Here is an 18,185-nt window from a genome sequence, read left to right as displayed (position 1 = left end):
TCAGACACATGTTACACTGTTAACTCTCAGCAACCTTTATTTTTGGTGAAAACTTTGGTAAGTTTGGGATTTTAATTATGTACTAGATGTGGAGCCTAGGACCCAGACAGGAGTACAGATAAGGTCTGACTCTTTCTAGCATCAAATTCAATGTGTCCCACGTCTTACCTAGCCATAAACCAGGCAAATTGTGCAGTTAAAAATCATAGTGGCATTCTTTGAAGCATTTAGGAGGCCTAATTACCTTTAAATTGTACAACAATTTTACATAAATTCCCTTTCATAAATTCTTTCATGACTTACACAGACCATCTATGACATGCTTGGACTTCTTGACTTGTTCTAACCATCCCTCTTTCTAAAACAACCTATCATTTTATTCTAGCACTAAATTTACCACACAAGATTCTCTTTCATATAAAATTATTTTTCTTTAAGCTTTTTTACTAAAAAATACCTTTTTATTTTTTATAACTTTCTTTATATTTATCTTATTTCCTGGTTCCTTTTGCCTTGTTTTCTAGATAACCTTTAAATAAGCTTTGAATTAGACAAAAATTATTTACCTTTAAAAAGGGACACCATCTTAGAAAGAATGTTTTCCCACAATATATTTTATTGGAAAATATCCAAATAAATATCTATTATGTAATTTAATATATATGTTTAGATTCTAAATTATGACAAGTTTGTGAGTATTTATTCCATTGCATTTACCTCATTAATTTAATTGTTTACTTAGATTATTTATGAAAACTGTGATAGCCATTATTTAAAGTTATGAAACTGCCACTGCAAAATTATAACCGAGACAGTGAAAAGGTTCTGACCTAACTGACTTCATCTTGCTTCTAACCTCCAAGAAGTTCTTGTTCATTAACTTAGTTTATATTTATCTTTGAAACAAATATGGTAACAGTCCTTTCCCAGAACAAACCTCCTTCATGCCTGTGGACTAGACTGCCTAAAGCCACAAGATTAGGAGTTATGGCATTTTACCAAATAATTTAAGATGTATCTATATTTATTAAAACAATATTAATGTCTTATCTATTAAAAATTACAAAAGCAAAGATCATTCTGTTTGGGGCTGAGTTTATAGTTTTGTAAACTCTATGCCAAGTTTTGACACCTTACAGTATTTGGCAGGGATAAGTATGAAGTTTCTCGATCAACAAATGCAAACAAAAATGTATGCTGGCAATTCCTAAGACATTTCTATTATTACTTTACCAATACTTTTAAAGTCAGCTTATTTATTAAATATTTTACTTAAGTCACATAATCTTAAAAAAGCATTCGACTAGTCTTTTTTCTGTTAAAGTATTTGATTTAGGCACCTTTAATTTTCCTTAATCCAATTAATTAGAGCGTTTTCGTATTTTCAGTAGTGAAACATTGCGTATACAACACATAAATACATAGACATATTAGGCATGACAATAGAAGTACATTTTATAGATGCCCTAAATCTGCATATTTTTTTTTTTTTTTTGAGGCGGAGTCTCGCTCTGTCGCCCGGACTGGAGTGCAGTGGCCGGATCTCAGCTCACTGCAAGCTCCGCCTCCCGGGTTTACGCCATTCTCCTGCCTCAGCCTCCCGAGTAGCTGGGACTACAGGCGCCCGCCACCTCGCCCGGCTAGTTTTTGTATTTTTAGTAGAGACAGGGTTTCACCGTGTTAGCCAGGATGGTCTCGATCTCCTGACCTCGTGATCCGCCCGTCTCGGCCTCCCAAAGTGCTGGGATTACAGGCTTGAGCCACCGCGCCCGGCCTAAATCTGCATATTGAAGGAAACAACTTTTAGGTGAAAAATCAGATGGCAAGATTTACATCTTAAAGTACAATGAGAAAAAGCCTGCTGGTGCTAGAGGGAGATTAAAGATGGATGCCAGATCAAACATAAAATTATAGAAATGTATTATAGGACTATATTAGGAGACCAATTTTATTTAGACAGGGACTGCCTATCTTTTAACTGGATCTTTGAGCTCTGGCCAGAGCCCCCACACTGAATCTTGGGTTTTCAAAAAGGGAGAATTACTATCAGACTAGACCATGTGATGCTTTTATAGTGCACTAAATTTTTTTTTCAAACAAAGACATTTCTAAGTGTCTAAATGACATCTTTTTTAAAAAAAAAAAACCAAGAGTAGCCTCTGTTGCAACAGCTATTAATAAGAAAAACACAATTCAGACAACTGAGAAGAAAAAAACTTTTGCTCAAAAAAGACAAGGTCCCAGAAGAGAAAAAACAAAAATATGAAGGCCTTTTAATACAAACACATGCACATGCGCACACACATATACACATCTTAGATGTTACCTTTTAATTAAGCTGACTTTTAATCATTGAGCTCCTTTAAAAAAACTTTTTTCCTTCCCAGAGGGCTCCCAGCAGGGATGGACCTGACACCTCTTATATTCAAGCTTACATGGTATCAAAAGAGACAAGACCAATACACAAACAAGTGGAGACAGAATTCAGGCAAACACCAGGGGGAGTGCATTCAGGCAGAACAGACTCAAAACCAATACAAAACCTGGTCTTAACCAAAATGCAAAGTGGGTGTATGAGCAAGCCTTATTGCTCTCCTGGCGGTACCAGACAAGTGGCTTAACAAGCCCAGATAGGAAAGCAACAGACTCCTGGCATACAATCCAATTAACTAACCCTTCCAGCACGTTTACCCCTGATCTCCATTCTTCCCCAATAGTGGGAGGGACATGCAGTTTTGCACATGGGACAGCCCTCAGGAGGGATCCCTGGGAAACTCTCACCCAGCAGCTGCTGGGATCCTCCTGAAGACTGTTTCATCACAAGCCGCTGACGGTTGAAAACAGCCACCGTCCCAGTGGCTCCTGGCTGCCTCACCAAATTTGTTCCCAGACCAAACCGAGAGTCAAGTTGCTTATTCTTGCAGCCCAATAATGAGATTCAGATGAACTGAGGAGGAAGAGAGTTTTTATTTCTGTAACTGGTTACAGGAAGAAAGCCTGGGGAATATCACCAAACTCAAAATTACAAAGTTTTTTCAGAGATTATATACCTTCTAAGCTATATGTCTATGTGTAAGCGTGCATTCATCTAAAGACATATGTGATTAACTTCTTTTAATCTATAACTGAGATCTGAGTCCTGAAGACCTTCCTCTGGAGCCTCTGTAAATTTACTTAATGTAAATGGGCCCAGGTGCTGGGGTGATTACACTTATCTTGTCTCCTGCTAAATCATGGAGGTTTGTGGAGTTCCTTTAGACCCCCAATAAACTTGTTTGTGGAGGCCTGGGGAGTTTCTTCAGATTCCCAATAAAACTTGTTTAATCCTAAGTGGGTCCTGGTAAGAATTCTTTCATTATCTTGTCATGCTTCAAAGCCCAGGAAATGCCTAGGCAAAACTCTTGGTGGGCTTTTGTTATATTCCAGCCTTTGTATAAGGGCACTGGCTCTATCAGTTTCCTAATATTTAACTTAACCATTCAGCCAATGCTGAAACAGTTGTTATGGAGGCCTGTGTTAGTGAGACCTGGCCTGCCACACCACTGCAACACCCCAGTCCAGGCCACCATCATATCTTATCTGAATATTGCAATAGCATCAGAACTGATCTCCCCAGTTCTAGTCTTACCACTACCTTCCACATCCCAATTTATTCTCATAAATGTTAAGGTCTCAGGACCTAGAGTTAGACTGCCTAGATTCAAATCCTGACACCATTTTTTACTCTCTGATGTCCTTGGACAAGTTGCACAATCTGTATCTCAGTTTTCATACAGGTAAAATGGAATAATGGTAACATCTACCTTGATTATTATGAAGAAGAAATAACTGAGTACAAATAAATCACTTTAGAATTGTACTTGGCACTTAGTGAGGATACAGTAACTATTTAACTGTCCTTATTATATTTCAAGTAGCTTTCAGAATAATCGACTGGTTAGCTATGTCATTTTCCACCTTAAATCCTTTCAGTGGATTCCCATGGCCTTAAGTAAAGTGTGAATTTCTTTACTGGGCCTACCAAGCTCTCATGATCTGACTTTCACCCTATATGTGGTCTTAGCACCCATCCTTCTCTCTGAGACTTGAAGCTCTAGCCATGCTAAAGAGCTCCCACAATCCAGTTAGCTCAGGCCATTTTACGTTCTGTTCATGCACTTTTCCACCATGTAGAATGCCCTTTCCCACTTTGTCCATGTAGAAGACACTTTCTGACATTTTAAGACACAGCTCCACTAGACCCTAAGCCACATGAAGGCAGGGCCAGGTTGATTTTGTTCAAGGCCACATCTCCAGGGCTCAGGGCGATACATGGCACATGGTCAGTTCTCAATAAATATTCACTCAGTAAATGAATGGACGAATAAAAGCATCTCCTCAGTTATAAAACTTTTTTCACATTTTCTCTTCACCTGCATCTCCCCTAGCGTGGACAGATTTCGTTACTCTCTCCTTTGTCTGGCAAGGATATCAGCATCACTTTCTGTGATAGCTACCTTAAAAGTACTTAAGCAACCCTTGTCTCCCCTGTGCATTGAGCTCCCAGCATGTGCCCAGCACAGCGCCTGGGACACAGTAAATGTTCAGCCCATGTTTACTAACTGAGCACATGAGCAAATCAGAGAGCAGTAAATCTCTGGAATCCCACATTGGTGGGCTGCATTGCTATCCTGGGATACAGTTCCACAAACTTCTAGACTTTTATCGCCATGGTTCCATTGTCTTAAAATTCATTCATTATTAAGTAATAATATACTTCCACATTTTAATGGATCAAAGACATAGGTTGCCATACTGAATTATCATAATTTCAGTCAAAGGTTACCTTGCACTGCCCTGTTTGTAGACAAATGTATGGTTTTCTTTGGGCTGTGTGTAGGATTGAAGCAGCTCCTCAATGACCTTCATTTCTTGTCTCTCGTGTCTGACGTGGAAGTAGCCATCAGATGAGCATTGGTAGAGGCACAGGCCTCCTTCTGGGAGTCTCATGGGGCTTATTTCCATCTAGAGGCACCACTATCCATGTTGATGGGATCTTTTTGGTATCTCCAATTCCCTGTACTGTAGCCAAGAAAATTCAATTCAGTAGATATTTGTGCAGGAATGCCAAAAAAGGAAGGAGGCACTGCTTTGTTTTTGGTCTCCAGAATCATATCTTTGAGTTGTAGCAAGTATCAAAAGTCAGTCTTTGGCCAGAATAAATAATTTTCTAAATTCCTTTCTCTCCCATTAGCATGCCCTGTTGGAGTAGATTACAGAACTTTATTCTCCACCAGGGATAGCAAAAACACAAGCAATAACATAAGGATATTTTCTACCACATGAAATGCAGGTTGTGGGGAAAACCCACCTCTTGCAGCCTGGTGGACTGAAGCAAAAAGTGGCAGAGGTTGGGTGGTCAAGAGAGTATCTAATTTTTCCCCTGTAGGCTAAAATCCTGGGATTGGGGTTTAGATAGAGTGAAGGGCAACTTGAGAGCACAGGGGATTTTACCTTGCGTCTTTTTTTTGGAGAAACCAGAGTGAAAATGGCAGTGAAGCAGAGAAGGCCTGAACTTCAAGCCTTTTCAACACCTTCAAGCCTCTCTTAGGCTCCTAAATATAGTGCACAAGTTCCAGAGTTCCTTTGTTACCCCTGGAAGCACATGGAATGGTGCTGGACAGGGGCAATTGGCCCTGGAGCAGAAGAGTAACTGCATGGAACTGTCTAAGCCTCAGAGGGAGTCACACCACCAGCAAGAACCTGGGTGGGAATAGGTGAGCCAATGGGTCTCCAAGCTCTGAATCTGCCAAGAGAACTCACTAGAAGGTCACCAACCACACATACTATTCCTCAGTTGCATGAAGAACCCAAGGACCAGACCAGGCAAGATATCACAAAGCTGAAACCAGCTCTGGGGCAGAGCATGGATTTGAGGTCTTCAGCCCTATCACCATGAGATCATATGAGGGCCACCATACAACCATCATAATTTGGGGAAGGAATAGGGCATAAAGGAATAATATGCAAAGCCAAAATGCCGTGAGTTACCCAGAAGAAGCTGTGTAAGCCAGAGGATTCTGAGACCCTGTCAAATAACAACATCTAGTTGAGGGTTGGAATTAGGTAGGAAGTAGGGAAGTCTGGGAAAGAAGGAGCAGAAACACTTGTTGTGTGTGGCTTAATGGAACATGCAAGGGGCCAGGACAAACTTGGTCCGGATGAAGTCACCACCCCTGGAGCCTGCATTAATCACTTACCTGACAAATATAATCTGACTCCAGAGAGTGGAGCATAGGCTTAAGGAAATGGGGGTGGGGGGTGGGGAGGTGGGGGAGAGGCAGTGATAGGGAGAACAGGGAATTGTAGCAGAGATTGGGTTTATTGTTCAGGGCTGTCAATCAACACCTAACATATGCCTGTCTTAGCCTAAATCAGTGAATAAATGAATCAAATGTGGGTAATGCCTATAAAGATTGCTGGGACAGGGAGGTGGGGAGAGACAGCAGCTTGGGAAGTCAGGCCTGTTAGATCCTACTTCACCACCTGATAGATTATAAATACTAAAACCATCACTTCCAAATTATTTTTACTACATTTTTCTGTTATCTGTACTCGAGTTTATGTCTCTGGCATCTAGAGGCAGCCCTTCATGGGCAAGGGACCCGAGCAGCCACACGAGGCTCTGAACCCAAAAGGGCATATGCTCGGTTTAATGCTCTGTCATCTTAGAATTGTTAATAAAGTTTTCATCCCACATTTTCATTTTGCACTGGGATTCATAAATTATGTAGCAGGCCCTGACTCTACCTGTATAGTGGAATTACTAGATAACGGTACGCTACTGTGCATATCTTCCCCGTTCAGTGTTCGGTGCCCTCGTATCGGCAGCTTGAACTAGCTCATGGTGCATGTTGGTACACGCTGGGAATCAGGGTGGAAACTAGTTGTAAACTATTTACTGGAACACCACTAGGCAAGCCACAGGATAAAGGAATAATGATCGTACACCTCCCGCTACCTCTACCCCCTGGGAATTTTGGTAGAATGCGAGAATTGGAAAGAAAATCTCTTGCACAGCCATTTATTAATTTTGATAAGGAAGAAAAACAATGACCTCAGCTTTGGCATTATTTGACAATATAAATTCATATCCCGTGACTGAAAACTGTTCGACTTAAAAGAGAAAGCTCCAGGAACGCAAAAGCAGTTGGGCTGAACCAAGCGTGCGCGCTTTGGTAACCGGCTAGAAATCCCGCACGCTAGCCTGCCTCCTCTCCCCAGGTCTGAGCTGCCCCTCCCACGGCCCTTCCCCTCCCGCGAGTCGGAAGCTTCGCGAGAGCCCAGAGAGGCGGTGGGCTGCGCGACCCTAGGCCAGCCCCCGGCGGGAGAAAGCGCATCCTCTCCCGCGTCCCCGGAAACCGCCGGCGTTCGGCGCTGCGCAGAGCCATGGAATTCTCCTGGTTGGAGACGCGCTGGGCGCGGCCCTTTTACCTGGCGTTCGTGTTCTGCCTGGCCCTGGGGCTGCTGCAGACCATTAAGCTCTACCTGCGGAGGCAGAGGCTGCTGCGGGACCTGCGCGCCTTCCCAACGCCCCCCACCCACTGTTTCCTTGGGCACCAGAAGGTAGATGGGAGGGAGGAGGGATGGGCGGAGGAGGATGCGGCAGAGGAGCCCGGCCTGCGGAGAGACGGCTGCTTCCTTCCATCCCTGGGGACCCTCCGGCTTGCACTGGCCTTTCCAGCTCGGCCCGTGGCTCTCAGCATCATTTTTCCTTGCTCTGGAGACTTGCTTTCCCGCAGCCCCACAGGGAAAGGTCACTAAAGAGGAAGCTTTGGGGGCTGGGAGAGACCTATTTAAAGAACCTGAATATGGAAAAAGAAAGCGAGGTGTAACTCAGGTCTGTCTCTCCCTGCTTCACCAAGCCTTCCACATGTGTTGCTTTAAAAATAGCATGTTATTCTAAATAACTTATTAATTGCAGAAAATATGCAAAATCGATCCCAATTGTTGGCACCCTTAGTCCATTTTAACCAGAGACAATTTTCTTTTCCTAAGATTCTTGTGAAGTAAGGAGCAGCCCCAGCCAGCCGCTCAGGAAGTACTGATTGATGGAAATTTGTAAAGGGAGACTGTTAGCTTTTGGTCTCTCCTGTCTTTTAAATCCACTCGCACCCCTAATTGAGGTTTTTATTCATTCAACCGACTCTGAGTGGCAATTGTGTGGTAGGTACTAAGATTACAAAGAGAAGCTAAATGCCTTCCCTGCACCTCCCAAGTCAGGTGCAGACTTAGGCCACAGAGAGAAAATGAAAATTTAAGGCAATGTGTGCTTTACTAGAGGCCCAGAGACAAGGGAATATCCATCGCAGGAAAGTATACATCTCCGCCTAGAGGAGGAAGAAAAGTCTGTGAAGGACTGAGCAGAGTCTTAAAGGATGGTTGAGTGGTGTGGGGAAGGCATTCCGGCAGAGCTACTGCACGATCCTTTGGTTTCCCCCGCTTTCTAGTCTTTCTTACCTAAAGCAACCACTTTCAACCCTTTTATCGTTTTTTTCTGGTATTTAAATCTTTACTTGTAAAATAATATTACTATATTGCATCTATTACTTTCATAAGTTTAGACATCTGCTGTGGTTTAGATACGGTTTGTTCGTCCCCACCAAGCCTCATGCTGAAATTTGATTCCCAATGTTGGAGGTGGGATCTGATGGGAGATCTTTGGGTCATTGGGATGAATCCCTCATGAATGTCTTGGTGCAGCTGTCTCCTTCATAAGTTTTCACTCTCTCAGTCCCTCTTCACCCCTCAGAACTGATTGTTGAAAAGCACCTGCCACCTACTCCCCCCTCTCTCTTCCTCTGTCTCACCATGTGATTTCTGCACACAACTGCTCCTGTTCACTTCCACTATGAGTGGAAGCAGTCTGAGGTCCTCCTCAGATGCAGATGCCAATGCCATGCTTCCTGTACAGCCTGCAGAATTGTAACGCATATAATCATCTTTATGAATTATCCAGCCTCAGGTGTTTCTTTACAGCAACACAAATGTACTAAGACAACATCCACCTATGAACTTCTTTATGACAGGCAATCACTTACACCTCATCTTCCACTGTCCCAATAACTATATTGTATTGTATTTTTTAGTTAAATAGAAAAACCTCTATTTGTATTATTTTTATTATGCAAATGTTATTTACTGCTGATCTAAATGGTCCTCTTGCATTTTATTTATTTTCTCATAGAACTTCCCCCACCCCCACAATATTGTTAACTTCTTCCTTTTCTAATCTGCTTCATTTTTCAATATCTGTCAGTATTTTTTTCCAAATGCTCTAATAGATCTGTCAAACACATCTAAATAATATTTCCAAGAATGCAAACATGCCAAATAATCTGTTCGTTTTTCTGGAGATATTTTTCCCACAGACCTCTCCTCCTTTTCCAGTCTGGACTGGTTGTTCTTTAAGCTTGGTATGGAGATACTGTTCTGGGGCTCCCCATTGTTGCTGTCCTGTGTTATGTATCTCTACTGTCTCATGGATACTGTGTCGTCTGTTGTTTCCATTGAATTGTTTTGGCATCCTTGTCAAAAATCTATGGACCATAAATGTCAAGGTCTATTTCTGAATCTTCAATTTTAATCCATTGATCTGTATGTCTATCCTAACTCACAGACATAGAGAGTAGAAGGATGGTTACCAAAGGCTGGGAAGGGTAGTGGGGAGCTAGGGGAGGAGGTAGGGATGGTTAATGGGTACAAAAAAAATAGAAAGAGTGAATAACACCTACTAGTTGATAGCACAGCAGGGAGGCTGTAGTCAATAATAACTATACATTTTTAAATAAAGAGTGTAATAGGCTTGTTTGCAACTCAATGGATAAATGCTTGAAGGGAGGGGATGGGTACCCCATTCTTCATGATGTGCCTGTTTCACATTGCATGTCTGTATCAAAAACATCTCATTTACTCCATAAATATATACACCTATGTATCCACAAAAATTAAAAATTATAAATAAATTCTATGTCTATCCTTATGCTAATACCACACTGCCTTACAGTTGCTTTGTAGTAAGCTTTGAAATCAGGAAGTATGAGTCCCCCTACTTTGTTATTTTCCAAGATTATTTTGGCTATTTGGAATCCTTGGGTTTCTATGTAAATTTTAGAATTAGCCTATCAATTTCTACAAGGAACCAGCTAGGGTTCTGCTAGGGATTACATTGAATCTGTAGATCAGTTTGGGGATTATTGCCACCTTTACAATATTAGGTCTTCTGATCCATGAACACAGAAAGCCTTTCCATTTATGTACGTCGTCTTTTTTTTTTTTTTTTTTTGAGACAAAGGCTTGCTCTGTCACCCAGGCTGGAGTGCAGTGGTGCAACCCCGGCTCACTGCAACCTCCGCCTCCCGGGTTCAAGCGATTCTCCTGCCTCAGCCTCCTGAGCAGCTGGGACTACAGGCACACGCCACCACACCAGCTAATTTTTGTATTTTTAGTAGAGACGGTATTTCACCATATTGGCCAGGCTGGTCTTGAACTCCTGACCTCATGATCCACCCACCTCGGCCTCCCAAAGTGAATGGATTACAGGAGTGAGCCACCACGCCCAGCTTTCTTTAATTTTTTTAACGATGTTTTTGTATTTTTCAAAGTGTACATTTTGCATTTCTTTTGTTAAATTTATTTCTGTTTCATTCTTTTTGAAGCTCTTGTGTCTTAATTTCATTTCAGATTATTTATTGCATTCATAGTGTTTTAGAGTCCATATTCCCTCTTGACTGTCACTAAGTTATTTTTTCTGTTGTCGAGAGGTTTCTATCGGAATTTTGCAGATTAGAGGTGACAGACCTATCAAACTAATATTACCAACCCTCCCCATTTACTCAGATCTGGATCCTTGTGGTGAATCACCTAAGTCACAAGGAAATCTAGTCTCTAAGGCTCAAAAGGTGAAACTATTTTACATAGTCAGTAACATTTTATTGCTACATTTTAACTGTCCGTATTTATGGAGTACCTGTGATATTTTGATACATGCATATAATGTGCAGTGATCAAATCAGGGTGTTTAGGGTATTCATCACTTCTAACATTTATTATTTATTTGTATTTGGAACATTTCACATCTTCTCTTCAAGCTCTTCAGAAATATGCAATAAATTATTGTTAACAGTGCTACTGAACACCGCAACTTATTCCTTCTGTCTAAAGACAGTAACATTTTAAGTATAGTCGTAAGGTTATAGAAGGATAAAGTGTGTGGGGGGGAAATTCCATACAAGATGAGAAATTTCATTCCTTACTCTTAGTAATACAGATCTTCTCACTATTCTTCAAACATGCCAAGGATATTCCTCCGTCAGAGCTTTGAACATGCATGTCTGTGGTTGTATTGCTCTCCCTGCAAGTTATTCAGGCCTTTGAACAAATGTTACCTCCTAAAAGACGCTTGCCCTGACCATTCAGACTAAAATAGGACCTCTAGTACTCTCTATCTCCAACCCTGTTGTTATTATCTTGGCCCTTATCAGTCTCTGACACTATACTGTGTACTCTTTTGCTTGTTCGTTTATTATGCACCACTAACTACAGTATAAAATCTGTGAGAGGGAGGGTCTTTGTTTGCCACTATAAACCTAGTGCAAGGTACAGTTCCTGGTGCATAATAGGTGCTCAGTAAATCCTTTGTTGAATGAATAAACATATTAGTGCTGAGAAAATTTATTTATTCAAAGATCAATTTACTATATAGAGTATTCCAGGTAAGGTTTGACATTTATTCAGTAGGTCACTGAATCTTAGCCAACCTATGGGACCTACGATGTATATATGCAAGTGTGTGTGTTTGTATGTGTGTGTGTCTGTGTGTGTACTTGGATGTACTGCAGAGAGCATCTTTGTAGCTAAGTAGTATAAAGCACTTGGGCTCCAGAGTTAAACTGGAGTTTGAATCCTCATTACTGGTTGCCAGCTGTACACACTTGGACAGATCATTTAACCTAGTCTGTAGGGCTCAATTTCCTCATCTGTAAAATAGGGATTGTAATTATATCTACTTCATAGGATTCTTGATGTAAATATTAAATAACATAAAACATGGAAAACATTTAGCAGCACCTAGTTCATAGCAGTGCTTGATAAATGTTAGCTGTTGCTATTTGGGGGCACTGTGCATTTTCTGAACATTTCTGAACAATGTTTACTAAATATATGTAGTACCCATTTTCAGGTATATTTAGATGCTTCTCTGGGGATGAAAAAATATAAATTAAATATAGTACAGGATTCACAATAGTTTTCTGTCCTTTTTGTCTAGTCAGGAGTTTAAAAAGTATAATGAAATACTTCCATGTGGCTGGGGTATTTATGAAAGTTTTTTACCTAAACAAACAATTGTCATATTAGTTTATAATTTCCATGAGGGCAAAGGCCTTGTCTTTCTTAGATTTCTCTGTACCTCTACCACCTGGTACATGTGATAGACACTCAGTAAATACTTGCGTGTTTATTGTTTGTGAATGAATAAATGAAAAAATATTCACATTGTTGAAAACCACTACTCTGGATGGTGGGCGCTTATCACTGGCTTGATTATGGCAACATTAGCAAAAAAGAGTGCAGTATTTTAGAAACTAGATTTCAAGAGTCTCAACCTTTCAGTGGCCTTGAACTATCCAGAGAGCACTTTATGGGTTAAAATTGCTAAATGATAACAGAGAAAAATGGGAGCCAGAGTTGTCCACCTCTCCTGAGGATGAGAACAAACAATCCTGCAGCAGATACCGTGTGATTGGTCACATGAGGAAAAATCTGGCAGCCTTCAGATTACTTTGCAGCTGGGGACTCCCATCATCATGCTCAAGTGTATAGATGGGCACACCAAAACACACACGTGCAGGTGCCCTCCACTTTACACAAGAAGCAAATGTAAATGAATCTTGTTTTCAGTGATTTAGAGAAACAATTTAAGTGACCCATTACTCATCTGCTTCTAAAAGCAAAAAGTCCTTCTCCAGTGGCAGTATTTGCACTCTCATTTGTAAATGTTGGAAGCTGAAAGTTTTGTATTTGAGTTGGCTTTAAGCTTCACACATCTGTGTAAATGGACCTTCTGTTGTTGGGAGGATAATTTGGATTTTCTTTGTAGATAGAGTTGGCAATTTTTTAGAGAGAAGCATTTACTACTAAGTCATGAGAAACAATCAATGGTGCATAATTAGAGGGAGGAACAGGGAGAAGAAATGGTGAGCTGGATGTAGGGTCATGCCTCATTTAGTAACTGTTAGTTTCCCACTTAGGAAATACGTCTTTTAGCTTCCAGATCCCACTCCAGTCTGAGTGTGTGATGTTGGCAAGTGAGGCAGAGAGTGTGACTTGGCTCACCCTCTACTGGGACAAGAGTTCACAGTAAATGTCATTCAACAGTGACTTGGTCTGGGGGTACAGGTTATATTAATATTGAGAAGATAAATACACTAACTTTGTTTAGAGAATTATCCCCCAAGTTTAGAAGTTCCAAAGAAAGCATGTTATGTCACTTCCAGAAAAGTCTCAGGCTCCTCTGCTTGTGTGACCTTGTCACTTGAATTCAGCTTGTATCTGTAAGAGGGGACAAGTCCAGCCTGGCTGGCTGTCTAATTACTTTTACTTTTTTCACTGCAGTTTATTCAGGATGATAACATGGAGAAGCTTGAGGAAATTATTGAAAAATACCCTCGTGCCTTCCCTTTCTGGATTGGGCCCTTTCAGGCATTTTTCTATATCTATGACCCAGACTATGCAAAGACATTTCTGAGCAGAACAGGTAAGAAGAGGGGGAAATCTCTGGGACCTATTCCTCCTAGAAGTGAAATGCATCAAACCCATAGGCAAGATTCCAAAGCAGATTGGTTTGAGGTCTTTAAGAGATCCAGGAGCAAGTATGGGGAGGTGACAGGTTTCCTACCAATACTGAAGGGGATTCCCATGTCCTCCCCAGTCCCTTGTCTTATTCAGGACTGCATGGACATGTTGAGGTCAGTGTAACTTAAAACCCAGCTGGCATTACCAGACTTGCCAGGCAAGGCTTCCCTTGCCTTCTCTGGGTTTGTTTTGTTTTGTTTTGAGATGGAGTCTCACTCTGTCGCCCAGGCTGGAGTTCAGTGGCACGATCTCGGCTCACTGCAAGCTCCGCCTCCCGGGTTCACACCATTCTCCTGCCTCAGCCTCCCCAGTAGCTGGGACTACAGGCGCCTGCCACCATGCCTAGCCAATTTTTTGTATTTTTAGTAGAAACGGGGTTTCACCATGTTAGCCAGGATGGTCTCAATCTCCTGACCTTGTGATCCGCCTGCCTCGGCGTCCCAAAGTGCTGGGATTACAGGCATGAGCCACCGTGCCCGGCAGCCTCTGTGGATTTTATGACTTCACTGTCAGCAACACTTCCCATTCCTACCGCTGGTTTCCAGCATAAGTCTCAAGAGGGTGGGAAATCAGCAGTAACTCTACCTCTGGTGGTTCAGTATGTAAGCCTGAATGTTAGATCCTTAATTTACCCATCAAACCTTTTGATTATGATCCAAATTTTAGCTTTCCTCTCCACATATTTCTGAACTATGTCCCCTTTTCAGGTATGAGCCATCTACCTCCCCCACCCAATCCTTTTTTAAGGCTTTCATTGTGGATTATTTCATAGCGTAATACTAAAATGTCCAGTTTTTGCCCTGTCAACTTTGTAAAATGAAGGTTTTTATCTTCCAATCTTTCCTATGCATCGTATCCACCACTCCTAATAAAACCTAGTAAAAGAAGAGCATTGTCCTGACTATCTCCATGTTTCCAGTCCCCCTGCTCTGATTTGTCTCATGTTCACCTGTTAAGGACAAGAACAGTAGAACACCTCCACTTTGGGGTTCACAAACACACCAAGAGGCATTGGCATCTCAGTACCTGGTGTCTGCTGTCCTCTGCTCTGATCCTTAATTTGCCTTCTGTAAAGGATATATGTTGTCCCAACTATGGTTATGGAAACTTTGCAACCCTCAGGCAAACTCTCTTTCTGTTGGAGGAAGTGTAAACGAGGGAAGAATCAGGGTTTCTGTACTTGCCTGCCTCATAGCCCTGTTCTTTAAAACTGAGCCAGGACTAACACAGGTCTTTCCCTAGGCTGCCAAAGGCAGCAGGAAGTAAGCCCTGGGCTCTCTTTTGCTCACTGTTTGTGGTTGGTGCAGGGAAACACAGAAAACCAGAAAACCGTCACCAACTTGAACTAATAATGAAAGCTCCCTCTAATGATGTGTTTTGTTTCCTCTGCTTGACTCTGCAGATCCCAAGTCCCAGTACCTGCAGAAATTCTTACCTCCACTTATTGGTATGTATGTGCAAATGAGAGGTATAGCCCACTCTCATTCAGAGTCCCCTTTCCATAGTAGAGCATGCCAAAGGAACTGAAATCTGAATTCAAAAGCATGAAGAGTGTCAGGTAGAGCTATACTGTTATCTAGGGGAAAGATTGAAGGAGAGCTCTAAGGTCAACACAACACCACTTCCCAGAAAACTTCTTCATCCATTTCTCTCCCACAAAGTCTTCTTCTCAAGGCACCAAGTATCTGAATCTGTCCGCTCTCCCTTTAAAACTGCAGCCTCGGCCGGGCATAGTGACTCATGCCTGTAACCCCAGCACTTTGGGAGGCCGAGGTGGGAGGATCACTTGAGGTCAGGATTTCGAGACCAGCTAGGCCAACATGGTGAAATCCCATCTCTACTAAAAATACAAAAATAGCCAGGCACAGTAGCACATGCCTGTAGTCCCACAACTCAGGAAGCTGAGGCATGAGAGTCGCTTGAACTCAGGAGGTGGAGGTTGCAGTGAACTGAGATCATGCCACTGCACTCCAGACTAGGTGACAGAGCAAAACTGTGTCCACAACCCCCACCAAAAAAAATCTACACAAACTGCAGTCTCACCACCCCATTCTTGTTTTCTTTATCCTTCTCTCTTGTTTTCTTGGATGTTTTCCTTTCTTTTTGGAGTTCCTTTATTTCCACGTGTAAATCAGTGAAATTTTGCTCTAGAGTTTGGCAATATTCTGTCAGCCGATAAATTAAGCTATTTAATTATATAATTGGTATTTATGTTAAACAAGACACGAATTAAAGAAAAGAATATAGGCTTGTATTAGGAACCACTTAGATTTGAATCTTGCCCCCTCCTGCACTGACTAGTTAAATACGATCTTGGGGAAGCCATTTAATCTCTCCCTATCTCAGTTTCCTCATCTTTGATAATAAGGTTGAGAGTCACTTTGCTGGGCTGTTATGAGGATTAAATGAAATACATATTTTTAGGCCGGGCGCAGTGGCTCAAGCCTGTAATCCCAGCACTTTGGGAGGCCGAGACGGGCGGATCACGAGGTCAGGAGATCGAGACCATCCTGGCTAACCCGGTGAAACCCCGTCTCTACTAAAAAATACAAAAAATTAGCCGGGCGAGGTGGCGGGCGCCTGTAGTCCCAGCTACTCGGGAGGCTGAGGCAGGAGAATGGCGTAAACCCGGGGGGCGGAGCTTGCAGTGAGCTGAGATCCGGCCACTGCACTCCAGCCTGGGCGACAGAGCGAGACTCCGTCTCAAAAAAAAAAAAAAAAAAGAAATACATATTTTTAGCACTAAGTGTAATGGCCACCATTGTATGAGTGACAGATCAGGCATCATGAGCCTGGCATGTTGTAAGCACTCAATGTGCTTACAATTACATACTCAATTATGTATTAATAAACTTTAAAGTCCTTTTAAAGTCAAATCCTAATGACCAGTCTGGCAGTAGAAGATTGTGAAGCATTAGCCTTAATAAGTATTTTCACATAGTATCATTCCCAGAGCTGCGCTCAAGGAGGGAATATCAGAAGACAGAGTGGACGCTCTTGTCTTTTTCCTTGTGAATTTATGTTCATCGTATAGTTTATGGATTGGTTTGGAGTGGAAAGGAAAGGAATTTACTTGCTGTGTTACTGGTGTGAGCTAGGGAGAAGGTTGGCTACCTTAGGTATTCACTTTGAGTTAACCTCCACAGCAACACAGGGAAAAAGGTATTTAGTATCATAGTTCGTTGTTGAGAAAACTAAACCTCACGAAGTTTAAGTCACTTATTCAGTTACTACATAGGTAGCAACTGGTGATTTCAGGATTAGCACGCTCATCTTATAAGGCTTTGAAATTTATTAGACTTTGAAACTCTTTCTCACAGTATTAAATACATCCATCCCAGAAATAAGCTTCTAAATTCACCTTCATCTATTAAATTGCATTGTATATTAATACAAGTGCTACTTTGATATTCCACTATTTCATGACTGCCTGTAGGTCATGGTTACTCCATGCTGCTTATGTTCCTCATTCTCTCCTTCATCTCATCTGATTAAATGGCATAAGGTTTTCCGCCTTTTATTTCTCAAGGGAAAGGACTGCTGGCTCTAGATGGACCCAAGTGGTTCCAGCATCGTCGCCTGCTAACTCCTGGATTCCATTTTAACATCCTGAAAGCATACATCGAGGTGATGGCTCATTCTGTGAAAACGATGCTGGTAAGTGAAGGGGAAAAGTGCTCTGGTGCATTGCAAAATGCTCCCAGCAATGGACAGTATTAGGTTAATGTTTCGTGGGCCATGAAAATTAAAATTCAGTTTCTAAAAATTTAACAAATATACAAGTACTCATTGAACAATAGGTGTCTAAAAATTTGTTATGTTCTTTGGGTGATAATATTAATAAAAAGAAGATCTGGTCCTCTGTCTTAAATATATTTTGAGATTTTATGGCAGCAAACCAGGTACCAAATGGTGACGGTTAGATAGTAAGTGCTATAGATGCGTTTCATGGATGGCAGGTCTGTACAAACTTACCCCAAAGTCTGAGGAAACTGAGAGGCTGAAGAAAAAGACTGACAGATTATTAAAAAGAAACATTCAATAGAGGCTTTCAAACAGAAACCATAGCTGTTTCACACAGTGGTGACACAAGATGTTGGATCCCTGTGCCATTACCCTCCAGACCCAGGAATTATAGACCGTGGGGAGGGGCACACATGCTTTAGAGGAAATTATTAATAGTAAGAACTTGCCCTAAGGGCAAAATTTATTGTAAGTACATGCTCTTACACAAGGAACAATAGATAAACTGGAAATCTCAGAGCATTCCTGGAACTAAAGTTAATTGGAAG

At 41.6% G+C, this 18,185-nt stretch overlaps 1 protein-coding gene across 3 annotated transcripts in view; it reads left to right on the top strand.

Annotated features, from left to right (window-relative positions):
• LOC117092642 (cytochrome P450 4X1) overlaps window positions 1–18,185 on the top strand; it is an 86,614-nt gene that overhangs the window by 51,060 nt on the left and 17,369 nt on the right. For 2 of the 3 annotated variants that reach the window (XM_033226502.1, XM_033226504.1), the window contains exons 2-4: window positions 13,654–13,795; window positions 15,296–15,340; window positions 17,423–17,550. In XM_033226502.1, coding sequence (XP_033082393.1) covers window positions 13,672–13,795; window positions 15,296–15,340; window positions 17,423–17,550 — 297 coding nt within the window. In that variant the 5' untranslated portion in view covers window positions 13,654–13,671. Of the gene's footprint in view, window positions 1–7,321; window positions 7,606–13,653; window positions 13,796–15,295; window positions 15,341–17,422; window positions 17,551–18,185 lie in introns of those variants that run through there. The other variant, XM_033226503.1, reaches the window with a different exon arrangement.

The sequence above is a fragment of the Trachypithecus francoisi genome, unplaced genomic scaffold (genome assembly GCF_009764315.1).
Source record: "Trachypithecus francoisi isolate TF-2019V2 unplaced genomic scaffold, Tfra_2.0 Lachesis_group12, whole genome shotgun sequence".
Lineage (NCBI taxonomy): Eukaryota > Metazoa > Chordata > Mammalia > Primates > Cercopithecidae > Trachypithecus > Trachypithecus francoisi.
The sequence above is the reverse complement of the archived record's forward strand: the minus strand, read 5'-3'. Positions and strand labels throughout refer to the sequence as shown.